Genomic DNA, 27,542 nt, shown 5'->3' with positions numbered 1-27,542 from the left:
ACTTATTTCAACTTTTAAAAGGAAGTGTTATTTCATCAGGAGTATTTTTTGAGAGCAGAACACTGATTTACCATAGGGTTATAAGTATTAAGGACCTCTTTACTTGAAAAAGTGAATAAAATGTGGTACAGCGTGTGTATCCCTGAGTGATAATTGTGTCAAAAAGATGCAGGAAGACTAGGCTCATCCTGGAAGGAGGGTACACTGAGAGCACTGAAAACTTCCCCTCTCACTCTCACAGGCTGCTTCTGCTAGTGAGGCCCTGAGAGTCTCCTGCCTGATACCCTCATCCCTTGGACTCTTCACAAGTGGGATGTCTCCTTGGAAAGGCAATAGAAGGTTTCAGGTCCCTCAGTTCTAGCCATGTTTTAGAAGTGTCCAGCAACTTCATAGAAACATCTTCCTTCACTTTATTTGGAAATGTCTTTGCCTTTTAAAAACTTAACTGGATCTGACACCAAGGCCTGCACCTGTGGCTTTTATACCTTTTTCTGAAAATTGACTATCAGAAGTAATGTGTCTGTGTCTATGGATGTGATACTGCATTTAAACATCCTACAGATACTTAAAGCTTCAACAAATTATTGGTTTGAATATATTCAAATATTGGCCAGGCGTGGTGGCTCATACCTGTACTACCAGTATTTTGGGAAAACAAGACAGGTGGATCACCTGAGGTCAGGAGTTCGAGACCAGCCTGGCCAACATGGTAAAATCTGTCTCTACCAAAAATACAAAAAAATTAGCCAGGCCTGGTGGCGGGCGCCTGTAATCCCAGCTACTTGGGAGGCTGAGGCAGGAGAATTGCTTGAACCATGGAGGCGCGGGGTACAGTGAGCCAAGATCATGCCACTGCACTCTAACCTGGGCAACAAGGATGAAATGCCGTCTCAATAAAAACAAAACAAACAAAAAAAGTCCCACAAATATGTTCAAATTATTGGTTTGAATATATTTCCTTTGAAGTATTGGAGAAATAAAATACATGCTGCTAGGTTTCAAGGAGTTTACTCTGCCATTGGGAAGACAAGATCTGAGAGCACTTTACAAACTGTAGAGTGTTAAGCTAACATTAATCATGAATAGTGTCTACAAAGATAGCTAATAATATCAAAAATACATGAACGGCTAAAGTAAAGAATATTTCCAATACAAACTATGCATCTGTCTCATCTGGACAAAACATTACTATCAATATTTTAAATTTTATTAACTCTTTCACCATCCAATTGAACACCTTTATTTTTAGCCATCTTTCTCTCGTCCTTTTTTTTCAGATGTACTCTTTAGATTCCCAGAGTGAAAGCCTCAAGCACAAATCCTAAGAGGAAACTGTTGCTGGAGTTTAGAATATACTTTCTGGACAGTAAGTTTAATTACCTAATTGATTAGCCAATCAATGCAAAGTGAGTGACAAGTATGTTCTAGCACAGAAATAAAAGAAAAAGATGAGCGCACCAAACAAGAAGTGATTTCTGACTTGTAGAATGGGAAAAAAAATAGGTATTTTTGTCTAAGTTTGGTATTTTTAAGCATCATATGAGAAGTAGATATTCTGGCAAAGTAAAATGTCCATGTGTTTTAAAGATTTTTTTTTAAATGCCAAGTTGATGCCTGAAGAAATATTAACATCTCAGATATTATGAGGTCTTTGAAATCTTAGGTTTTATATGAGAATTGAGACATGACATTAACTGACAGCCTTCTGGTTCCATTACATATGATTCTTAGGGATAGGTCAAAGGGTGGTGTTTTCAAACGTCTGAATTAAAACTAAGTAATAGAATAAGTAAAATTACATTTCTTATACCTTCAGGAAAGTGATAAATTATTTAAACTCTGAAAAATACACTAGCAAATCAGGTGAGGCCAGATGATGTAAGTTATAGTAACTGGAAAATTGGGGAAAATATACCATTTGTCACATTATTGTTAAAATATTGAGTTGGCCGGGAGTAGTGGCTCACGCTTGTAATCCCAGCACTTTGGGAGGCCGAGGTGGGCGACTCATGAAATCAGGAGTTCGAGACCAGCCTGGCCAATACAGTGAAACTCCATATCTACCAAAAACACAAAAATTAGCTGGACATGGTGGCGAGTGCCTATAATATCAGCTACTTGGGAGGCTGAGGCAGGAGAATTGCTTGAACCCAGGAGGTGGAGGTTGCAGTGAGCCAAGATCGTGCCACTGCACTCTAGCCCAGGCGACAGAGCAAGACTTCGTCTCAAAACAAAACAAAACAAAACAAAACAAAACAAAAAATTGAGTTGATGCAGGGTGTGAACATCCCTTGGCTCACATTCACACAAGAGGCAACTCTCAAACGTGGAACTTCAGTTGTTGCATGTCCATTAAGAAATCCTGGCATCAAACAGAATTGAGCTGAAATTACCAGTCTTTCTATCTAGAGATATAAACTTTTTCTTAAAAAGTCTGCACAAAATTTTATTTCATAAAAATGCAAAGAGAAATCACTGAACACCAATGACTGCTTGCCACTTCTACAAAAGAGAGACTTCTACTGTGTGCTCTGTCAATTCACCAGAATTATTTCATTCCTTTCATTATTTTAAAGGGCATATTTTCTTATTTAAAGGTCTCGTTATTATCACATCCATATTGTATCTTCATATAAATGTCTGGAAATCCTTCTGGATTTGCTAGAAGCTTAAATTAAAAATGGGAGTTGAAAACAGAATCCATGTGTTATAATCTGTAATCACTTCTAACACTTTTCTGCGATTCAACAACACATCCTAGTGCAAACAGAAACCTTAATATGGACGATCATGTTTTGTTTGGCATGCTTTACACAGTATAAATTAACATAGACCTTTCCATTGAAGTGTAATGGTATAAGGGTGGTATTTTTGATCAATAACTTGTTGAAAGAGCTGATCTTACATGTAAGCTCAATTAGTATATTTGCTCAGTATTTGAGAATGATGAGACCCACCCTCAAGTACCATTTATTCCACCAAAAAAAAAAAAAATCAAAACACTACAGAAGGGGAACATATGGTCTGAGTACTATGGGAGAGAAAATGTTACTTAACAGATGAATGTCGGAGAAAGGCCACTGTGCAGAGAAAAGTAGGCACAAAATATCTTTAAAATAAATCTAGGTAAAAGAAAATCTCCACAGAAAGAAGATAATTGACCATTGAATCCCAATATTTTTTTAATACATTCCTTATTGCTACCTAAAATCGTCAAATCCGTGCTCTCCCTTTATGAAATGTGTATGTGTAACATATGGATAAATGTATCAAGAAGTTACATTTTGAATTGATGCACACATAATTAATAGTGTTTGAATAATTCTGTGACAGAAATCAATATGTGAACCTGCACGTCCTGAATTAGTATCTGAATACACCCGGAACCTTAGAAAACAGGATCTCTTCCTTGGAGAGCATGTAACCTAACTGGGGAAATCAGATTAGCCACACCTCTGTGTATCACTGGAAAACAAAACCAAACCTCTCTTGATGTCTGTCTCACTCTAACTAGGGCACTTGTTTTCACCTTTCACTCACAGCCAATGTCCTGGAATGAGAAATGAACTTTTAGCGCCTCTACTTTCTCACTTCTCTTGATTATCCTGCCTACTGAAATGGGGCTTCTATGACTTGGCTGAAAGAGTATTTGATTGAGTCACTAGACCATTTCTCTCTGCCAAATAACAGGGACATGGTCTCCCTGGTCTCTCTGCTGCATGTGAACCTGCAGTTTCTTCCATTTCCCCAGAATGCTGCTTCCCCCAGCCTTGCCCTTGTCCACACTCTGGTCCCTCTGTCCCACCCCAGCAGTTGTACTGGCTCCTATTTTTCTGCAGTCCTTTAAAACTGACGTTCTATGGGAGTCTGATCCTAATTCCCTTCCATCTCTCCCCATGGCTTCCCTAGCACAGAGCTTCCTTAACCTTTTGCCATGTCACAGCAAATATAGGAAAGGGTGTTTTATTTTTAAGGTACAGTAGGCTAAAGCGATAGCCTGATTGCATATGGTGGACCCTGGTCTGGGAAAGTGACCTGGTCCTACTGGATCATCCCGGATCCATACTTTGAAGGGATCCACACTTTGGCATAATTCAACCCACTGGTGATATACCAAGCAGGAATCTTTGACCCAGATCTTATCTGCTTATGATTTTAGTTGAACATTTCTCCTGAGTCCCCAATCTGTGTATTCACTGTCTGTTTGAATCCTTCACAACGATGTCACCCCAAGACTCTGCTGTGTAAGTATGAGTTCATTAACCAGTCCTGTGAGCATCTGCCCCTTCTCTGATTTCTGAACTGGTAAGTACAACCATTAGTCTACCTAAGGCGGAAATATAGAGGTCAGCTACCCCTCTCCCTAATCCTTCATAGTCATTGTTTACTAGGTCCTGGGTAATTCACCTCTTAAAAATGTCTTGATCCTAAATTAATTTTCCATTCCTATTACTGCTCTAACTCAAGCCTTTATCATGTCTTGTCAAATGTTTATGATCAACCCAGTACCTCCCTCTCCCTGTCTCTAGTTTTGGGCTGCTCTGATCCACTTTTCTCATGTTACTATCATGAGCTTTTTGGAGCAAAAACCTCTAGGGCCCTGCCTTGTCCAGCTCCCTCTCTAGTATCATTCTCTGCACATCCTTGGTCCCACAACAGGATCCAGCCCGACCAGTTTTCTTGTTCTTTGCAATGTGTGGGTGCGATTTGCACTCATGCCTTGACACACACTCTCTCCTCTGCCTTTGTGGGGGAAACTGATCTTTCCTGAGCCCTGCTCAAGAACAGTCTTCACCGAAAAGCCACACTGGGTCCCCAGGCTCTACTGAGCAGGCTTCCCATTTTCTGCCGCTCCCTCTAAACCCCCAGTACAGAGGCTACTTGGGCTCTTATGCCACATCACATTCACCGTCCACACTTGTCTTTCCTCTTGCATGTGCTCCTTGACAGCAGAGATGTCTTTGTCATGCCACGGCTAGTTTGGTGCACTGCAGACCACCTAGGAATGTTTCTGAAGGAATACATATGCAATCTTATAAACCAGGGGGACTTAAATCCCAAATGAGTTTTGTGCAGACCATCTCTGATTAAAACACTCTTCAATTCTTGAAGCCCCTCCTCCATGTCCCTCCACACAAGGCTTCATTCTTGGGAAATATCCTACTCGTCCTTTGAGGACCAACCTCAGTGCCTTCCTCTGTAAAGATCCCTCTCTCAGCCAGGGCCAGTCTCTTCACTTCCTATGTCCAGGGATGTTTTGTCTGTGTCTCAACTATGTCACCATCTGTTTGCAATTCCTCTACCCAGCCAGACTCATGTTCCCCAAAAATGAAGAGCTTGGTTGCCTATCATTGTGCCCATAGTGTCTACACAAGGTCTGGGCATAGGAGATGCTAAATAGATGACTGTAGTGAAAACAGGTGTATTGATACCTGGAATGCTAGTCCCACTATCCCTACTCTGGAACAATTGTAAAATCAGTCTGAGAGTCCCCACAATGGGAGGGCACAGCAAGGTTTTCCAAAGGAAAGGACAAGAGGACCCGAAGTCTCCCCTGACTCATACCCTGCTTCCCACATCCTGTGACATTTCAAATCGCATCAGCATCCCAAGCAGTTAGAAATATAAGTGACTAAACACTGGTATATCACATCTTTTACCTGCCTCCTGAGTTAAACAATTTACCCCCTAAGTTGACTCAAGACTTCCCAGCCGCAGTCTGAATGATGGCATAAGACAGGTTGCTTCAGCCAAGGCTCGACTTGGGGGGTTAAAGAGATTTTCCTCTGTGCCTCTAAACAGATCTGTACAGAAGGAGAAGCAACACAAAAACATCGTCTCACAGAGGGATCTTACAGCTGAGCCAGCTGGCTCTGCTCAGCCCGAGTCCGTCTGTGACTCTTCTCCCAGCAGGTGCAGAGTCTCTGAAGCTTAATAGTATCGGGGGCTGACTGGGACAGTGAACATTTCCTCAGTGCTCTCTCTGTCCCCACAACCATTCTAAGACCTTTATTCATATTGCCTTATAATCCTCATAACTGTGAAATAGATGCTATTATAATACAATCCCCAGTTTATCCCAGAAGAAGTAAGACACAGAGGGTTCATCAATTAACTCAGGTCCCATACATAGTGAGGCTGCAGGTGGGATTCAAACTCAGTGGGCTAGACTCTGCAAAACCCACAGACCCCAACCCAAATCAAAATTGGAATTCATTCCTTTCTCAAAAAGAGAAAGAAGGTGAAAATTTTTTAATTTGATTTTTAAATTTATAGTCAACACATAATAATTGTGCATATCTATGAGCTGTGATGTTTCAATGCGTGTATACACAGCATAAATGACCAAATCAGGGCAACTACCATATCCACCACTTTAAACACTTACCATTGTTTTTGCGGTGACAACATTCAAAATCTTCTCTTTTAGCTGTCTTAAAATGCACAACACATTGTTATTTGCCATAGCCACCCTACTGTTTATATCTTCCTGTTTGACCGTAACTTTGTACCAATTGACCCACCTCTCCCAGTCCTCCTCAATCACAATTCTTGTCTCCTCCACGCTCCTCAGTCTCTGGTAACCACCATTCCACTCCCCGCTAATATGAAATCAACTTTTTAAGACTCTACATATGAGTGAGATCACGTGATATTTGTCTCTCTGTGCCTGGTTTATTTCACTCAACATAATGTCCTCTGAGTTTGCCCATCTTGCTGCAAATGGCAGGATTTCATTCTGTTTTATGGTTCAATAGTTATCCATTGTGTGTGTGTATGTGTGTGGAGATAGCACATTTTCTTTATCCACTCATCTGTAGAGGGCCGTTCCATGATGGAGGACAGTATGGAGGTTCCTTAAAAAATTAAAAAATATAACTACTATATGATCCAGCATTCCCCTTCTGGGTATATACCAAAGAAATGAAATCAATATGTGAAAGAGGTATCTGCACCCTCATGTTTACTACAGTGGTTGTCATAATAGCTAAGATACGGAGTTAACCAAAATGCCCAGCTACAGATGAAAAAATAAAAGGTTGCACTTTCATACTAATTCACCCAACCAAACCCCTAAAGAAAGTAAAATCCAATCTCCTTTCTAAAGGTCTCTCTTCCCAGGGGACTATTTCAGGGGACTATTCTGTTGTACCACAGGGGGTTGATGGTGATAACTGTTTCTTCCAGAATTTGTTCCTTAAAAAAGAAACAGTCAGTAGAGTGAATCGGCAACCAATAGAATGGGAAAAAATTTTTGCAATCTACCCATCTGACAAGGGGCTGATATCCAGAATTTACAAAGAACTAAAACAGATCTACAAGAAAAAAAACAAACAAGCCCATTAAAAAAATGGGCGAAGGATATGAACAGATACTTTACAAAAGAAGACATACAGGAGGCCAACAAACATATGAAAAAATGCTCATCATCACTGGTCATTAGAGAAATGCAAAGCAAAACCACATTGAGATACCATCTCACTCCAGTTAGAATGGCAATCATTTAAAAATCTGGAAACAACAGATGCTGGAGAGGATGTGGAGAAATAGGAACACTTTTACACTGTTGGTGGGAATGTAAATTAATTCAACCATTGTGGAAGACAGTATGGCGATTCCTCAAGGACCTAAAAATAGAAATCCCATTTGACCCAGCAATCCCATTACTGGATATATATCCAAAGGATTATAAATCATTCTACTATAAGGACACGTGCACACGAATGTTCATTGCAGCACTGTTTACAATAGCAAAGACCTGGAACCAACCCAAATCCCCAACGATGATAGACTGGATAAAGAAAATGTGGTACATATACACCATGGAATATTACACAGCCATCAAAAACGATGAGTTCACGTCCTTTGTAGGGACATGGATGAACCTGGAAACCATCATTCTCAGCAAACTGACACAAGAGCAGAAAATCAAACACTGCATATTCTCACTCATAGGAGGGTGTTGAACAATGAGAACACATGGACACAGGGAGGGGAGCACTACACACTGGGGTCCGTTGAGGGGAAACTGGGGAGGGACTGGGGGGTGGGGAGGTGGGAAGAGATAGCATGGGGAGAAATGACAGATACAGGTGAGGGGACGGAAGGCAGCAAACCACACTGCCATGTGTGTACCTATGCAACAATCTTGCATGTTCTTAACATGTATCCCAAAACCTAAAATGCAATTAAAAAAAAAAAGATACATACAAAAAAAAAAGAAAAAAGAAAAAAAGAAAAATGGTTTGATAGTGTCCTAAGAGACTGGCCCCATAGAGAGAGATACTGTTGTACCTAGTTATGTCAAACTTGTCAAAATCAGGTAATTCCAGTTCCCAGTTGACAAATCTAATTGTCCTAATGCACCAGGTCTCACTTCCTACATCAAGGAAAAATGCCAAGCCCATTATGCAGTAATATTTAAGCTAAGTACCACTAAAAATTTTTGCTTGATTCATTTGTTCAGGTAGAATAAGCTAAAGTAATTTAAACAATATTTATCAACGTCTTTTATGTTTGACTTGTCATTTTTTCTGGAATTCTCCATCCTTTGCCATTTTCTTCATCAATGATCTTGCACTTTGTATCTCTTTAAATGTCAGGATGCCTGAAAATGCCTTGGCAAGCTTTAAAACACACCAAGAGGGCAAATATTCTCATGTATTACCCTACACCATCTTTGTGCATAATGTAAAATTCTAATCTGGTTTCTTGGTGTATGCACAGGTGGTCCTTTATGGTTATCATTGAGTCACATTTTTTTTTTAAAAGAAGAGTATAAAGGAGGTTGGTCGCTCATGTCTCCTTGCAGCAAGTCAGGTGCTCACCTGGAACCCGCATTTCATCTGCAGCTGCATTGACTCTAAGTTAGCAACTATTTAGAAAACAAATGAATGAATAAAATGTTTCTCTCCATTACTTAAAAAACGCATATGTCTTGCAGAAACTGAAACATGATTGATAGAGGCTTCCTTTAGAAGGCCTACATATAAAGACTTTCTTAAAGTTATGATCTAGTCAAGTAATGGTGCTGAGGAGAGTGAGGCTGGGGGAATTCTGAACATTGTTGACTTCTTGCTTCCAGATGCACCTTGCCAGCTGGCAAGCCTTGTGTGGGAACACTGCAAATGACTGCCCATTTATTTGATTGAAACTGGACTGCAAACAGAGTTATGTATTACAGTTGCATTAGCTGGTAAATGTGGAAATGCTGTGTAATATGTTGAGATGCTGACCCACCTGACTTATTATTGAGTGGACTGCAAAAGACAATCCACTTTCTGCTTCATACATGACCAAAATACGACGTGAGGGGATAAAATATCTTCTATGAGAAATTGTTTAATATGCCTATATCATTCAGATTTATATGTATTATAAAGATGGAAGCCTATTTTGAATAGACATGCTTATTACAGTGTTTCACCTTAGCCATACTGATTTTCCATATTAAAATAGCAGTAAAGCAAAGATAATGTTACCTCTCAACATACTTCTAGATCCTTTGAAATATTATTAAAAAAAGAAACAAATAATATTTGAACATTAAGTTTCCATATTAAATTGGTTGAGCAAAACCATTCTGATACTTTTTTTCAATATTTTTAGCAGCAAATGAAACATGCCTAAACTATTTGTATGTGTACTTAGTGCTAACAGTGTGCCTATTAAATATCATACTCAGCTCTGTGAACTGAGCACTGGCGTGCTGGTAAATTTTAACAACCAACTCTCTAATTTATCATTCTTTTTGCTGACTTCCATGGTGTATGTGTTGCCTCCATGACCAATTTCAAGCTACCAATATGATGTCACTAAGCTTGAAGTTGGAAAGAAATATGCATAGTCAGCTCTGGTGAATTTACAGAGTTGACCCAGCATACTCCTGGAACTAAGTTACTATGACATTTCTACATTCTGGGGATTTTCCCTTTTCATTTTATTTTCTTTTTCTCTTCTTATGGACATCAGAGTTCTATAGGCCACAGTTTCCTCATTAGCAAGATGTGTTCACTGGCGTAGGTAATCTCTCAGATTTCTTTCTGCTCAATTCTTTAAATATCTTAATAATAATTTTCCTTCTCTAAATTTTAAGGCAACCTGAGCATGACAACAGAATGAAAGAAAAATTCTGTTTCATCCAAGTTTATATTCTCAGGACTTGGAGATGAAGGATCGTCTCTGAGGTAAAGCACATCATTTCCATCTCAGCAAAATTTAATTTTTAAAAGTTCAAGTATTGTTTTCAGAAATATACCACATGGGAGGCACCCATGATTTCTGTCACAATGATGACAGTTCCTAGCATTTAGGTCAAAAAGAAAAAAAAATTCTGGGTCAATGAGGAGAAACACACTATGGTCAGGCTATACCCGTTTCATTTCCACTTCCACATTTTCAAAATTGGCAAAATCAAAGGCATCCCTATTTGTGAAGTGTAGGGGAAGTAACATCTAGTGTTCTTTGCAAGAATTGCATTTAAAATATTTCTTCATGTCTAGGAAGTCACTTGGGAGGAGACCACGAGCTGAATATTGATGAGGAAAAGCTAATGGTATCATTGCAAGTGATATTGTGACCATAATATAACATGAGTAAAAATCACCCTTTCTTTCCATGTGACCGAAACACAAACTCTACAGAACATCAGGTCTCTAGACTATCCCAGGGGCTCAAAGAGTGGCAACAGTAATGCTAAGAGGCCTGACAGGCTTTAGACAGCTCTGAGGGGAAGGTTTGTCTCCTTGCTCTAGAACTTCGTATACAGAAATGGCCAGAAGAAATCAAGGACCAGATATATGAAGATGTCTGTAGATGTTACTAGATAATGAAGAAGGAATCCAATAAGTTTGGTCTAATGATGTACTGATGGAGAAAGTGGTCATTACTCTCATGCATTCCTTCATTCAACCAATACTCTTTGAGCATCTATTACAGGCCATGCCCTCTGCTAGCCACTGAGGATTTATGAGTGAAACAGGCAGACATTGTCCCTTGCCTCAGAAAGGAAATCTCTGATGGATGTTGATATTTCTACTGAGAGATTTAGTTGTTGATGAAACTGTTAACTTGTATTGTGTATATAGCAAGCTTCTGATGAACATTTGTTAGATTAATATTTCATGCAATAAGTCAAAATAAAAGATAACAAGTCATCTTTCCTTGTCACTGTGATACCACATCAAGGTTTTATGTTGATAAAAGAAACAGCCTCCTTTTTGCCTGAGTTGTTTGAAAGGTGCTTATAAAGCACTGACTATGCCAGGTACTTCACTTCCTATCTCTCTTTAGCTCAATTCTCAGAACTCTCAGATATGAGTATTTCCATTTTTTTAAACTAATTTATAAAGAAAAGAGGTTTATTTGGCTTACAGTTCTGCAAGCTATAGAGTATTTCCATTTTATAGGTAAGCAAGCTAAAATTCAAAAAGATAATAAACTTGCTCTAAAATTACACAACAGAGTCAGAGTACAAACTCATGACTTTGACTCAAATCAACACTTACCTTCTTCTGATACTGCAAAGCTTCCCAGCACCATCAAGAGTGCTCAGACCATTGTTTCACCTTTACCTGACCAGAGCACCTCCCATGTGAATCCATGAGCTCTAGACGTTTTCTCCTTCTATGCATGATGAGAGATTGCAAATCGTTGGGAGGCCCAGGACCCAAGGAAGGCTAGAGCTCTACCTTTTACTTTCCATATCACTGTTTTCATCTGCTCCTGACTATACAGCCTCTAAAGCTTCACATAGGAATTTTATCCAAATCCTAGGCAGGACCAGGAAAGTAATGAAAGAAGTTGAGACCCCAAGTCTTGAAATCTTGTTCTCCCACTCAGGGGAGTAAAATAATTGAACCCCAGCAAGAGATTTACAGAAACTGAGAACTTCATGGAAAAAATAATGATATTTTATGAATCCACATAAATAACGTCATTATTTTTTCTTAAGTCACCAAGACAAACCACAAGAGAAATGAAACTAGTTATAATTTAGAAAAGACACACAGACTGTGCTCAAGATTCATTGTGACTTTCTCTATTTGAGTTTTTCAGAGATTGACAGAAAACAAAGACCTATGGCAACCAGCAGCGAGAAATAAAATTGCACTAGCCTTACTACACATTAATACTAGCTTTAATACACATTTACTTCACAATACTTTGTGTGCAGCAAAGGCACTAAAAACTTGAATCAATGCACTCGTATCCATAGCAAGATTCTCATTTTCTTCTAGTTCTGAATGGTCTTGGCTGCAGAAAAGCTTTCATTTGTACATTAACATCTATTTCTCTACTTGGTCCCCTTCTATGCCTTTTTATTATGCCATGTGTGGTTTCTTTTAAAAAGTAGTGTTACCATTTCAACTCTGTGTGGAATAACAAATTTGGTATGAAAAACTACTTTGAGCTTTGGTATAAGGTTAAAAGAAATCACATCTTTTTCAGTTGGACTTTTTCCCCAAACAATGTATTTTTATTAATTATTAATTAGCAATGTTTTATTAATCACTATTCTTATTTTCCTTCTGCCCCTTGCCACCAAAGATCTTAGCTAACAAATTACTATGATGATTAAATTTAAACTAAATAACCAGATGATTTTTTTAATGAATCATGTACAATTTGGTGCAAATAAATTGGTGATATATTGACATGACATTCATATTTGTGTATAAAGGGGCTGCTTATAGCCTTTACTTAGGATAAAACATCTATAATAAATGAATCTGGCAACACAGCAATAGGAGGGAACTAAAGTTATGCCTATTGAGTAATTATGCCAGCCTTTTTTGTGTTGGCTAAATTCAGTCATTGTTTCTTGCCCACCTCAATAGTTTCACTTCACTGTCTTTAATTAGCAGAACCACAGAGGAGATAGAACACAGATCCCAGTAGCTATAACTCTGCTGAATTGTTCCTATAATTGGGTTTATGAAAGGACTCCATAGATGATATATTTCTCTATGAGGTAGCTTTACAACAGAAATTGTTCATACAGGTCATGTTACATGAGCTGTAACCCAGAGGCCAATGAAGTGAGTTTAAGGCTGATTTGAGCTTACTTTGTGTCGACCTGGTATTATTTTTGTGGATAGTTTCAGTTGGTCTTAGACTTAACACATGTTGCCATTTATTTGGCTGCTGTTCTATGAACCAAGTGGTGACATGGTTTGACTCATGTTGGCAATCAAGAAAAACAAGGGCAAATCTTTTATTTCTAGGAATTTAAATGTTCTTAAGATAACTGAAAGAATACCTGACCTGACCTATAGATGCAAACATATAAATCAACTTTGAAAAACAAAGAAGAATTTTCTAACCCACTAGACAGCAAACCAAGCATCACTTACAGTGATTGTTGGCAAGGCTCTCTGGTTGTCAAGGCTTCATAGCAGAGGGAGAATTTTTGAGGTGAGGATAGAATGGTATCTAAAGTGTAGGGACCATCTTTGGCTAAGATTTCAGAAACCACACTAATGATTAGAAATGAACTTCTTACATGAGGGGTTAAAAGAAAACTACCTCAGTCATTTTACAGCTTGAAAAAATTTTTAGTCATGAAATTTTGCACAATTGTAATAATGTATCAGGCATCGAATTTGCTCAAAGCCTATTAACCAGGTGTTATTTATTTTCAAATGCAGTAAAATACACCCACGAAAACCATGTGGAATCACAAATCATGGATAACAGAGAAGCAGTGACTATCCAAAATTTGGTGTGTTCTGCATTATCTGTTACATCTCCAGCCCTAATTGGCTGAAACATTTTGCTTTTTTAATGAATACAATTCATAGTTTAGGAGGGTCTTCTAAACTGTAAAACTCAAAGACAAAATAAATAAATAAGTAAAAACCCATTCAGTCATACATTTGCTTCTGGCTGTTCTATTCCGATTAAATAACTTTAACCTGGAGAAACTGTTTCTAGAACTGAGTCTCCTTACACACAGAAGACACTTAGGGGTTTCCCACCAAAACTGTTGGGAGTAATCATTTTTGTTATTGAAACAGTTGCATCTTAGCTGATTACAGCCAGGGTCATGAGCAGATAGAGCAAGGATATTGCTGGGAGGCAGTGTGGCGTGAGGTCTGGAAGAAACGCAGGGCAGCTGGCTTCACAGTTGTGCAAACTGTGTCATTCTATGGTTGGAGTGGGAGGTAGTGAACAGCTCTAGACTTCTGCAGATCCACAGAGGATCTTTCAGTCTCCCCACTTCAGAAGGGAAGGTTTTACCTTGAACTTTGGGTTGTGTTTTTGCAAGGTCAAAACAAATAATTAGGGCAAAGAGGGAGAGGATGGAGAAAAGGGAAGAGGTGACTGTAAAAGAAAGATGCTCCCTGGTTATTTGGCCGAGTGTCTGCCTTGGGCTAAGCTAGACTAGCAGCCTATGTGGCAAATCACATGGTCTTAGTCTGAAGTACAATTGCTTCTTGCTTCAGCATGCAAGGTGCCTTTTTGATGACTGTTATCAAGTGAAAAGATGAAGTGAGGCCAGGACCACACTAAGAAGTTAGAAATGTCTGTGACTCAAAAACACTTGTAAAATTCAAGCACTCTGTCTCTTACTAATGGAACATAATATTCTGAGACCATATTTCATATAATGATGAGAGTGAGTGTAGAAGCCTGGAAGAGGCTTAAATGTACAAATTGTTAAATGCAGGGGTCAGTGTTTCTGGTCTATTAGGCTGTATTGAGTTTTTGGCCTTGGCAAAGGCAACACTTTAGGGGAAATCAGTCTGTGTTTCACATTTTTCATTTTAGTGTCTTAGTTTTGCCAGAGCCAGACATCTAAAGCTGTCCCATTCACCCAGACCACATCTGTTTCTTGCCTTTGTATAGCACTTGGCTGCTGGCAAAGCATTTTCATATTTGGTTTTCAAAGTGCAATGAAAATTAGGCAGAAAGTGTTATCCACATGTTGCAAGTTTCAGAGGTTCAGAGAGATGATTCAGCTCACAAGTGGCAGACTTGGGTTTTGGAACTAGCATATCTCCAAACCCATCACAGAACACTTTTGTCCATTATTCAGAGAAGCGAAGATGTTCCACTGGACTTTAGAAAGCCAAGATTCTGGGTTGTTTGAGAAAGAGTTTCGCTCTTGTTGCCCAGGATGGAGTCCAGTGGCGCCATCTTGGCTCACTGCAACTTCCCCCTCCCGGATTCAAGTGATTCTCCTGCCTCAGCCTCCTGAGTAGCTGGGATTACAGGCATGCACCACCATGCCCAGCTAATTTTTGTATTTGCAGCGGAGATGGAGTTTCATCATGTTGACCAGGCTGCTCTCGAACACCTGACCTCAGATGATCCACTCACCTCAGCTTCCCAAAGTGCTGGGATTACAGGCGTAAGCCACTGCCCCTGGCCTCTGTGGTTTTTGATGTGATCTTCTGACCAATACGTATGGGCTCCCAAACTGAAAAGTTGCACTCTCTTTCTCCTTCCCTTCCTCTTTGCCTCCCTCTTCTCTTCTCCTTGTATCTCTTTCTCTCCTCTTCTGTTTCCCTCCCCCACACTCATGAAATTTCCAGTAGGTCTTTCTCATTTCCATGTGGTCATTTGCAAGAGAGATTTCAAGGTTGATCCATCTGACTTTACCCAGAGGATGACCTATTCTTAATGTAAATTTTCCTAACTTTCAGAGTCTAGGGGTGATGTCCTTTCTCATTTGTTGTCTAAGCAAGAGGGATTGAATAGGGGTAAAATTTGACAGCAAGAAATTTTCTCAATCTGTGACTGTGCCTGAATTTGTAACTCATTTGGTCTGCTCCAAAGAGTAAGATATGGTCATCAGAAAAGCATCAGCTTTTAAATTTTCGTTAGAATCCTGGAAGAACAGGACAAGGATGAAGCAGAAAGAGAAACATAGTGGACCTCACTCTTCACTTTGTGCTAACACTCACTATGTCTCAGGCACATTATTCTAAGTGCTTTACACTTATTAATTTGCTCTTCAAAACAACTCACTAATATGATCACTTTCAGTCCTATTTTACGTGTGTGGAAACTGAGGCAGGAAGCGGTTAAATGCCTTGATCAAGGCCATACAGCCAGTAAATGGCAGAGTGGGGATCAGAACCTAGGAAGTCTGGCTTTAGGGTATATCTTCATAACCACTGTGCTACCTTGGAAAAGAACGGTCTTTGTCACTGCTCCTCTTCCCTCTTTGTAGCACCCATTATGACTTCTGTGGTCTTAGGTCCTTTTGCCTTTGTGAGCCCCTTTCACCATACAAAATATCAAAAACTATATTTTATGACTGTGTGGATAAAAAGACAAATAGAATCCACGGGTTGGATTATATTCATTTTTTGTCTTCTGACCGTAACAGAAATTAAAACATTTTTCTTGGTCCCTAAACTTATCAGTGAGGCCCCACACCCCCTGTGCCCAAGGACTAGGTCAGTACTTCCTCTTTGGAATTTTTCTTTTTCACCTTGACTCATGTCCAGGTAAGAGAATAAATTTACCACACTCTCAGCCATTCAGTACCCAAGTGGGTTTTTTTCCTGCAAATGCTTTTTCTGAGTTTAGAAGTAGCCCCTAGAAATCCACCAATTAAGTAAAAATGTTTTTCAAATTGTAGGTTGTAAAATCATTTAGGAGGGTCCTAATTAGCATTTTTATAATAAAAATATATTAGAGTGGAATAGAGGGGCAAGGAGTGGGATAGGATAACATAGAAAACACCAAAGTAATTTACACCTTAAGGGTATTTTGGGGAATATTTTAATTATAATAAATATGTATGTGTGTTATGTGGGATGCCATAAAGTACATTTCCCACAGTGAGTCCCAGCCGATTTTTTTTTTTTTTTTTTTTTTTGAGATGGAGTCTCACTTCTTTGCCCAGGCTGGAGTGCAATGATGTGATCTCGGCTCACTGCAACCTCTGCCTCCCAGGTTCAAGTGATTCTCCTGCCTGAACCTCCCCAGTAGCTGGGACTACAGGCATGTGCCACCATGCCTGACTAATTTTTGTATTTTTAGTAGAGACAGGGTTTCTTATTTAGATAAATTTTTATCTAAATTTTTTATTCTTAGTCGAGACAGCCAGGCTGGTCTCGAACTCCTGACCTCAAGTGATCCACCCACCTTGGCCTCTTAAAATTCTGGGATTACAGGCATGAGCCACTGCACCTGGCCCCAAAAAATATTTTGGAATACATGGTAGGATACATTCCCAGTTCCAACTCTTCTTTCCTTTAGCAATGTACAGCTTTAAATGTGTCCTCATAGATAAGCTGGTAACATAAGCTTGCTGTCTTGTGGTAAATCATGACCATTAAGGTTTGATAGGTTTTGAAGTCATATGAAACAGAATCCAAATTCCAGTTCTTTCTCTTATTAGCTGTAGTACCTTCTCTACATCACATAACTTCTCTATGACTTATTTCCACGTGGATAAAATTAGGATAGTAATAATAATGCCAATCTCATGGGGTCATTGTGAGAAATAAATGAGCAGGTGCTTATAATATCAACTTAAATATTTTTTTCTGGACCAGACCTCATTTTTTTTTTTTCTTTTTGAGATGGAGTCTCACTCTGTCACCCAGGCTGGAGTGCAATGGCATGTCCTCTGCTCATTGCAACCTCCAACTCCTGGGTTCAAGTGATTCTCCCGCCTCAGCCTCCTGAATAGCTGGGATCATAGGTGCATGCCACCACACCCGGCTAATTTTTGTATTTTTAGTAGATGGTGTTTCACTATGTTGGCGGGGGTGGTCTTGAACTCCTGACTTTGTGATCCACCCGCATCAGCCTCCCAAAGTGCTTGGATTACAGGCCTGAGCCACTGACCCAGACCTCATTTTTAACCTGAGACTTGCATAACTGCTATATATATATGTGTGTGTGTGTGTGTATATATATATAAATATATATATATATATTTATATTTATATTTATATTTATATTTATTTATTTTTATATTTTTTTTGTCACCCAGGCTGGAATGCAGTGACATGATCTCGGCTCACTGCAACCTCTGCCTCCCAGGTTCAAGCAATTCCTCTGCCCCAGCCTCCTGAAGAGCTGGGACTACAGATGCACACCATCACACCCAGCTGATTTTTTGTATTTTAGTAGAGATGGGGTTTCACCATATTGTCCAGGCTCGTCTCGAACTCCACACCTCAGGTGATCTGCCTGCCTCAGCCTCCCAAAGTGCTAGGATTACAGGCGTAAGCCACTGGACCCGGCCATAACTGCTTTTTTAATGTCTCCACTTGGATGTCTGGTAGAGGTTTCACATTGACATGTCTGTCTCTGAGCTCCTGACCATCTTTCTGTGTCCCCAAATGACCCTTCCATTTTTCCTTTTGCTCAAGTGAAACCTGCAAATTACTCATGGCTCACCTTCTCTCAAAACCTCGATTTAATCCATCATGAACACCTGCTGGCTACACCTTCAAATACACAAGGACCCTGACCACTTTTCACTGCTTCTGCTGTACCACACGAATGAGCCACCACTGTTTCTCTGGCTCGCCATCATAGCCTCCAAACTGGTTTCTCTGCTTCCCCAGGGTCCCACTCTAGTCTGTTCTGAACTCAACAGCCCCAGTGATCCTTTAAGAAAAAATCTGTCAGACGGTGTTACTCCTTTATGCAGATGGCTTCAGTGCTCCACACTTCACTGAGAATAAAGTCAAAGTCTTTGCAAGGTCCACGAAATTTTGTCTGATCCCTATTCCCTCTTAATCCCCCCTCTTAATCTCCCGTCCTCACTCCCCTGGTCACACGGGGCTCCTTCCCATGCCAGGAACACTCTGGTTTAGGGCCTTTCCACTTGCTTGTCTTCAGCTCTCTCCCACTCTGCTCCCCACCCCATATTGGCATTGTTCATTCTTTTACCTGCATTGAAGAACCATGTTCAAATCCCTTCTCCTCCATGTTGCCTATCTTGAAATCCTCTCTTCTTCCTGCTCCCATATGTCATACCCTCTTAGCCTGCCTTATTCATTTTTGTCTTAACACATTAACTTATAACATACAATTTACTGATATATTCTAATGTTTTCTGCTCATAATCCACTTTTGGTAGTAAAATTCATGAAAGTAAGATGCTATTTGTTTTGATAACTGATGTATCCGAAGTGTCCAAAAAATGGTCTGTTACATAGCTAACTGCTCAATTAATATTTGTTGAACGAATGAACACTGTTATAAATATTACTTTTTGTTTTCAACTCCCTCCCACCAAAAAAAATGCATAAAGGGCTCAGGTGAAATAAGAGAGAAACTCACAAATAATACAGGTTTTTCTGTATCTTTGATTAAACCATGATTTAATATTCGACCACTTTGTGGTTTGGTTGATAGATGTCTGGCAATAATGGCCTTTCCATGTCTATAAATGGCAAATGAACATGCTGATAAAGTTCAGAATTATCTCAAAACTAAGATGTATGTTAAAGTCTCATCAACAGTTACCACCCAAGTATTTGCTATCAAAGATTCTGCAGCTGAATTGCTAGTTTAGTGTATACAAATGTGGCAAAAAGGATCAAGGCCTGCAGGCTTTTACACCGCACTTACATTCACAAATGTTAAACAACTACTAGTGTGATATTATTCCTGTTGTCCTTCAGTAACTGTGTAGAAAGTCATGCTAATCTGTCATCATTCAACAAGGCCATAAAATTGATTTTGTCTTTTATTTAACTATCCTCCATTATACAGAAGACTTGTAAATTAAAGCAATTAAAATGTCCACATTGCCCACTCCCCCACCCTGAAATCACATCACTTTAGCACCTAACAAAGTGGGAAAGGAAAGTGAGGAACAAAACATGAAATACTAGAGTTTCCCTTGTACCATACAATGAAGAAAATGTTCTATCAACTGTTCTTTCAGGCTCTTTCGTTTACGTAACACAAGACACTAGCTGCAATGTATGTCCCCCTTTTCACCCCAGGAACTGGAGGAAAAAAGTCAGCTCTACAAATTGTCTTCTGTTCCCACCTGAATTTTAATTCTTGTACACTAAATAATGATCATGAATTCATGTGTTAAAAAGCAACTCCATAAATAACTTTACAATTTTTTGCTTTAGTGTTAAAACCTATGTATGCAAATGTACTGATGTGCATCTGTTGCACTGATTCTGACCAGTAGTTGGTGAACCTGTCAGTTTATTTGCCCATGAATAAAAAGGGAAAGAAGTTTCTTTGTAGTTCATGGCCAGGTCAGTGCTTAGAGATTAGGATTCTTCTTTCTGTGAATTCCAAAGAGATACTTTGCTGCTTTATAGTATTCTGCCATTTAGCTGGTCCGCCTACATGTTTACCCTCCCTAGTAATCTAAAAGGGTAAAGGCAAAATATAGATCTTACATACCCGTTTAATTTTAGTTATAAAGGAAAACAGATGAAAAGACTTGAAATGCCAATTAGGAGCTGAATTAGCATTTAATTTCCTCACTCTGTATTTATTGCTAAAATTTCTTCAATATCTTATTCTATTATACAACAGATATCTAGAGAGCATCAACTGTATTAAGACTCTAATCCCTGAATATTTGAATTAAAATATTTAACTAATATATATAAATGTGTCTATATAAGAGACTCATTCTAACTCAAAAATTTCCATAACTTTGCTGTGATCAAATATGTTCATTCTTATTGTTGTAATGCTATTTTATATGTTTTATACAACAAAGAAGACTATCTATAAAATCACTGGTACAGTATGTATTCAGTAATACAGCTAGAGTTAGAAGTATTCCTCATTTTTAGACTGAATGGGACTTCAGAGACTTTAAATCTAAATCCCTCATCTTAGAGCTGAGTGAATCAAACCCCAAAAGGTTAAATGACTTGCCCATGGCCTTAGGAGATTGATGCATTAGAATCAAATTCTGACTCTTGCCTCACATTTTTCCTGTAAAATATGCCTCTGTAGGATTTTATAGAATTAAATTATATAGACATATGCAGACAAACCAAAAAAGTAATTTACTATATAGCCATAAGATAATTATAAATACCGTACTTATGTGTTTTAAAATAATAACGCTCAGACCAAAGATTCTAAGACAATTTAATTACCCAACGTAGATTCTGTGTTCTAGTTGTTTCATAAATGACATGTTTATGGAAAAGGGCTTCCCATTTACTCATAGTGTTAACTACAGCCATCCCTTAGTATCCATGAGAGATTGGTTCCAAGATCCCCTGTGAATACCAAAATCCATAGATACTCAAGTCCCTTATATAAAATGGTGTATTTGCATATAACCTATGCACATCCTTCTGTATACTTTAAATTATCTCTAGATTACGTATAATACCTAATACAGTGTAAATGCAATATAAATTGTTATATTGTATTATTTAGGAAATAATGACATAATTCTTTACATGTTCAGTACAGATGCAGCCATTCATTTTTTAAAAGTATATCCCATCCCTGATTGGTTGAAATCCCAGATATGGAGCCCATGAATGCTGAAGGCCAACTGCACTTACTTTCCTGTACCTTTTAATTGTTCGTTACATTATCTGGGGTGATCTTCATTGGTACCATCTTAATGCATGACATAATGAGATTAGCTAGCTTTAACAGCACAGAAGGAGGGAAAACTTCCACACTAGAGGCTCCCGGTGAGCTGTGAGATCCACCATTTGAATTCTGCCTACCAAATACAGGAAACAATACTTGTATTGAATGTTTGGTGGCTCAAACTCAAAGAAGAGTTTGGGCCACCAAATAAAAGCCAAACCCACATGGTCCGCCTTCAATCTGCAATTGAAGTAACAAAAAATATAGTGAGGAACACACTGGCATTCTTCAGTAAAAGACTGAAGGAGGATGCCTATCAAAACCTTTAGGTTGGTGAAGTAATCTGAGATCAGAACGGCAATAATATTTACAATTTGCATAGGGGCAGTTCTCATTGCTAAGTGACGATGGCACATTCTGAGCTGCCACTTCTCAACATCATGGGCCTCCATTATTTAGCTAAGGGATAAGGGTGGAAAAAAAGGTACACTTGGACCTAGTTTATAATTTCATTTGGTAGACCCATCCATCCATATAGTTTACAAGAGCAAGCCAGTTCTGACTGCCGTTATCCTCTGGGCCTGAAAGGGTGAAAGAAATCAGTGAAGGACAGAAACAGCTATCCTTGGTGGACATCCAGAAACAAACCAGATCTCAGCTTTCCAAAGAGAATAAGTATGCTGGTGTTGACCATACTGTTAATCTAAAATCTCCCCCAGACAAAGTAATTCTGATGTATCAACAGAAGTTAAATCTCTTTATGATTAGAAAAGTACACATTTTTCTCAATAGCGCCTCATATTACTTTCGGGTTTTAAACTACCATAAATCATCAGGATGACTTGCTTTCCTTCTTTTGACAACCCTATAAGAAATATAAGATGTGCTTAATTTTTCTACTTAACACTTTCATTCACTTTAGTGTGTAATTATAGAGAATTTTTCAGTTTCAACAACTTCTATGTATCAGGTAATCTATATATTGTCAATATAAAGATAATGGAATACGCTAGCCCATGGGAAGGTACCTGGCAGATGAGCTGCAATTCTTCCTTGCACTGACTGCAATGCAGTGAATGAATGACTTCATAAGGCAGGCTACACTCTTACAAGATAAATGGCAGTGATGTTCATTCTAAGTGAGAACACAATTAGACACACTTGTTACTAATAGTGTGAACAGACTATTCTGTTCCAGGATGTCCTTTTAACACATTTGAATTCCTTAGGGGAAAAAATCCCCTTTTGAATGTTTTAATCTTTGATGTGTCTGGGTAACCTTCAACAAGTATATTGACTTAATTTTCTTTTGCATTTATACCATCTTCAAACAATTATCTATCAATGTTTGTGTCTGCTAAATGCTGAACAGAAATTAAAAACCTAGAAAACGGACTCTTAGAAAAACAAGTCAGAGTTCAGAAAATTTTTCCTCTCTTCTTTCAATTTTAGCTGAAACTTGAAATTAGCATCTTTATAAACTGATGAAAGACCCACATTTTAGTGCTACTCTTTGACCTGCCACTGTAGGTGAAGAAGTATATCCTTCACTCAGGCTGTGAGTTATTTTTGAAATGATGTTATTAAGTACTGCTGAAGATGGGGTGTAGCTGGAAAATGCTTAAGTGTTTAATTAATATTCAAAATGTCCAGTCCACTTTATTTGGTAACTGGACAGATTAATGATTTCATGATAGTCAAGTAAAATGAATATATGTATATTATTTCCTTGAAACACTGCTAAACCTCTAAAATATCAACCATAGGTTTATGTATAATTAGTGCTGTGGGAAAGCAAATATCGAAGTTAAACAGTTTAAGCCAATAAAAAAATTCTCTGGAAAGAATAAACAACAAGTAATTGTTTGGGGGCAGGAGAGGAGTGGAAAGAAAGGGCACAGGACTGCTTCCTTAAGTGTTTATAAATTGTTGTTAAGACAGAAACAAAATTATCCCTATGCCCAGATTATGTAATATATTGGGAGCATGCTTCTCTGTTCAGCAATGCTGATAACGACACAAATAGTTTAATTACAACTTGCAGCTCAAGGAGATAAACAAGGCTGTTTGCCTTTTAAACCAAGGGGTTACAATTACTCTTAAATGCAGGGGAAAGGAACATCTGTGAGTGGATCTTACTTTGTTAGGGAAGCAACCAGAAACCAGCTGGAAAATAAAGCCCCAGGAGTGAGCAGTTGGCGCAAAATTAGAGCAAAAATGCTCGATTTGAGCAGTAGAGGAGTAGGCGTGATGCATAGTAAACAGGCAGTAAATATAGGTGGAGAGGGATGGAAAAGTTTTTGGTAGCCAGATCTTCTGCATTTTCTTTGGGGTTCCATCACAGGAGGGAAAGAGTACAAGTCCCTTCACTGCCCACCTTACAGTCACTTCTCTGCCTCACTTCAGCACCACAAAGGGAGAACAGCTCCCCTGGCTGCAGTACAAAGCAGGCTGCTAATGCCCTTCCACCCTTCACAATACCCTCTTCGCATTTCTCTTACTGGTGTCTTTCTTGCCACTTTGCATTAGGAATATTTTAAGGGACATATAGAAGGAGCTGAGTGCTTGTCTGGCTTATTTATTTCCAGAGGAAACAGAGATAAGTCCTGTCTGAGCCAATCTTTTAATTGGACTCCAGAGCAATGTAACCAGAATAAGATTGCAAGTCATCAGGTTTAATCTGGTGACAAAGTGGCTCAATGTAATTGAGTAGTAGCTGAAACCTGAAACTCTTGTTTAGCACTATATTTTATTGTTTTGTTATAAAAGTACTAGTAGAAGGTAAACAACCTTTATGAACTGCTGCTTTGGCTCTGTTCCTCCTGGGCTAAGCCAAAGACACTAAGAGAATACAGCTGAGTCAGCTAGCAAAGGGTCAGCAGAATAATTCCCAATAACACTAGGTTGGGAAAACAATCTTTCTCCTAAAAGAAACTTTAATGACTCCTTTGTAAGACCCGTTACAACCATATGCTCAATCTAAAACATAGAAGTAGGGGATTCACAATTCCACAGTGGACACCATGGACTACTACAGCATGCCACAGAAAATGCCAAAGCTTCCTAAATGAACTTGTCTTCAGCCCCAAAGCCAGAGGCACACATTTGAGAAGGACAAGATACATATGATTAAAACAACAAATCATCAAGACAGGAAAATTATATTCCAAGGCAGTTGGTCACTCTGGCACATTCAGTTACCATCCTTCCAGCCATAAGGGTATGGTTGCTTAGTCAGTGTATCTTGTTTTTCTACAGAGTTTTCTCTTTTGTCCAAACTTCACAACAGAGCATAAAATACCCATCACTTGAAGGTTCTCTTTGCTCCAACACATGGGCATACGCGCGCGCGCACACACACACATACATTTTGTTTGATTTGGTCCCATTTCCAAGAGTTTAGTTTCCTAAAGCCACGCGTATCATCTGCTTTTTAAACTTATTTTTAAAGGTAGTCTTCAGGAAAATGCCCTCACTTTTACCGTAGTTGCTAGAATAGCAAGGGACCTTGGAGAGGAAAACAAACTAGGATGGAAGCTTAGGAATCATTCAGAAAAGGCAGAGCTATGAAGTTAGTCGTGAACAACTTCTTCCCAGTGATAGTGACCACCCACGAGTAAGGCACTCTAGAGGCCAGTTGGGAGCAGCTGCAGCAGAGGGGAACAGTGGATTGTGGGCTTTTCTCATTGAGCAACCCTGAGTGGACTCAACCAAGGCATTTTCTGACTCTGAATCCCTCAGTCCTTCTTCTGTTGCTTTCCTTCTCCACTCTCCCCTCCCTTCCTTCCCTCTTTCCCCCTCCTTTCTTTTCTTCCTTCCTTCATTTCTTCCCTCGTACCCCACCCCTTCCCTCCCTGTTTCATTCCTTTTCTCCCTATCTTCCTTCCTTCCCACCCTCCTGTACCTCAGCTACCTTTTTCACTTAATTCGATCTGGGCCACTTTGGGCACCAGTTCCAGGGACAGCATCAAGTCACCTAACTACATCCCCCAGACCATGCTATTCGGACCAGCATGGTAGCTTCCCAGCTGCTGGCTGCGAGGAAAAGGTTCCGTTCCCGGCGGTCAGCCCCGCCCCCTCTCTCCACTCCAACACCGCAGCGGCGGCGTCTACCCGTCAAAGCCAACAGAGTCTGAATGTCACCAACAAGTTCCACCCCGTAGTAGCCGCGCCAGCCAACCTCGCCCGGGGAGCCTCGCCAGACCCCGCTGGCGCAGCCTGCGCACGGGCGCGCGCCTGGGCTCCGGGTTCTTCCCGGGGTCACTGTGGTCACTGACAGCACTTCCTCCTCCCCGTGCCGGGGAAGCCCGCGTGGGACTCGGGCGGATGCGGAGCCGCACGCGCCGCCCTCCCCCACTCCGCAGCTAGCACACACGCCCTCTGCGCACCGGAGACACAAAGAGCGCGACTGCGGAGCGCCCGGCTGCGGGGGGCGGCGGGGAGGGCCGGGGAGGGGGCCGCGGAGGGGCGGGGGCGCAGCAGCCGGGGAGGGAGGAGCAGGGCGGGGGTGCGGCGCCAGGGGCGTCCTTACCTGCCCCCAGGTTAAAGGAGATCCTGGCCTCTGCGAGGTACGGCGTGTCGCTCTTGGAGCGCACTCTCCGGATGGGCCGCCGGTCTATATCATCCTCCGAGGATGCCGCCATTAATGTGGGAGGCAGGAGCAGGGTCGCCCGGCGAGCTGAGAGGGAGAAGGAGACGGAGGAAGAGGGAGAGAGGCGGAAGGGGGAGGAGGGGAGAGGAAGAGGCTCGCACACGGGGGAGGGGGAGGGGAAAGGGGAGGGGAGAGGAAGGGAAGGGGTGAGGAGGGAGGGGGAAAGAGAGGGAAAAAGGAAAAAGAAGAGGAAGGAAGAAAGAAAGAGAGCAAAGGAGAGAAAGGGGTGAAGGGAGAGAAAGAAAATCCGTTAAGGATCTGTGGACTGGAGCAGAAAACAGGCTATCCCTGGCTGGCTCTCCGGGCTCCCCCTGACTCCTCTCCCAGCCACAGGGCCGAGGGGCCAGTGCTCCCGGCTGACACCCCGCCTCCCTCCTGCAGCCCCAGTTTCCAGCCCTTGGCACAGATAGGCTCATGCGAAAGGGACGACTCCAATGCAGAGATGCCCAGTCAGCACTGTGCCCTCTCCCGCCAAACGCGCTTACTCTGCCCAAGTGCACACTACAGTTTCCTTCGCCCACAGGCTGCTCTATGTTAGCGTGCCGGGCCAGCGCTCCCAGCTCCCTGCGTGGAGTTACCATTCCTGGGGTGCAAGCCCTGGTCCCGCTGGTCATGGGGGAGGGCATTGTGCCCAGCCCAGCCCTCTACTCCCTTGCTCCCAGCCTAGAGCTCAAATAGAGATAGAAGCACATCTGAAATCCTTAGAAGTTTTCTCATCTGCCCCCTTACAACTTACAGGTGGGGAGTAGAGAAAAAAAAGGGCTACAAGTTTGGGAGTAGTTTTGTATTAAGGTTTCTAGAGTTGGTATTTTGAATGTAGCCTAAGCATATGCATGCGGAATTGAGTGGCCTTTTCTAACTACTAACTTCTGGGATGTGTCTATATAAATATCCATTCATTTTAACTGAATTTCTCTTTATTTGGTCACTTAGAACACAAATAATAGTGTTTGGATTGGACTTGCAGTCTCTACAACCTGGCGTCATTGTTTCTGCAGGAGAGGTGATCGAGGGGACTTTACATTTCTTTGAACGTCTGCACTGCCACCTGCAACCCTCCCTGTAACACAGCAGAAGAACCAGAAAGGTTTCTAGGGTGTGAATCAGAATTGTTTGATGCTCCTGCTGAACCTATTGATGGGATAAACCCTTTAATGCTTGTCTTTCTGCAGCTGTAGGCACTTAGTCTTTTTGTGGCCGGAGCTGCCACTCTTCTATCTAATAAGTGCTCACCTGGAGCACATGGATAAATCTTGCCTTGGTTCCCTCCCTGCTACAAAAAGCATCTCAGTGTGGACTCAGGAGAAGTGCTGTTCTGACTGTGCAAGCCCTCCCTCTCCACTTCAGCTGTCAGTTCTAACTCTCCCCTTGT

The 27,542-nt window shown here is 40.5% G+C and overlaps 1 protein-coding gene across 6 annotated transcripts in view; it reads right to left on the bottom strand.

Moving 5' to 3' along the window:
* Positions 1 to 27,542, bottom strand: part of PHACTR1 (phosphatase and actin regulator 1) — a 600,452-nt gene that overhangs the window by 540,560 nt on the left and 32,350 nt on the right. For all 6 annotated transcript variants that reach the window (XM_074398444.1, XM_074398447.1, XM_074398445.1 and 3 more), the window contains exon 3: positions 26,051 to 26,197. In XM_074398444.1, the coding sequence (XP_074254545.1) occupies positions 26,051 to 26,197 (147 nt within the window). The remainder of the gene's footprint in view (positions 1 to 26,050; positions 26,198 to 27,542) is intronic.

Source organism: Saimiri boliviensis, chromosome 4, assembly GCF_048565385.1.
Source record: "Saimiri boliviensis isolate mSaiBol1 chromosome 4, mSaiBol1.pri, whole genome shotgun sequence".
Taxonomy (NCBI): Eukaryota; Metazoa; Chordata; class Mammalia; order Primates; family Cebidae; genus Saimiri; species Saimiri boliviensis.
The sequence above is the reverse complement of the archived record's forward strand: the minus strand, read 5'-3'. Positions and strand labels throughout refer to the sequence as shown.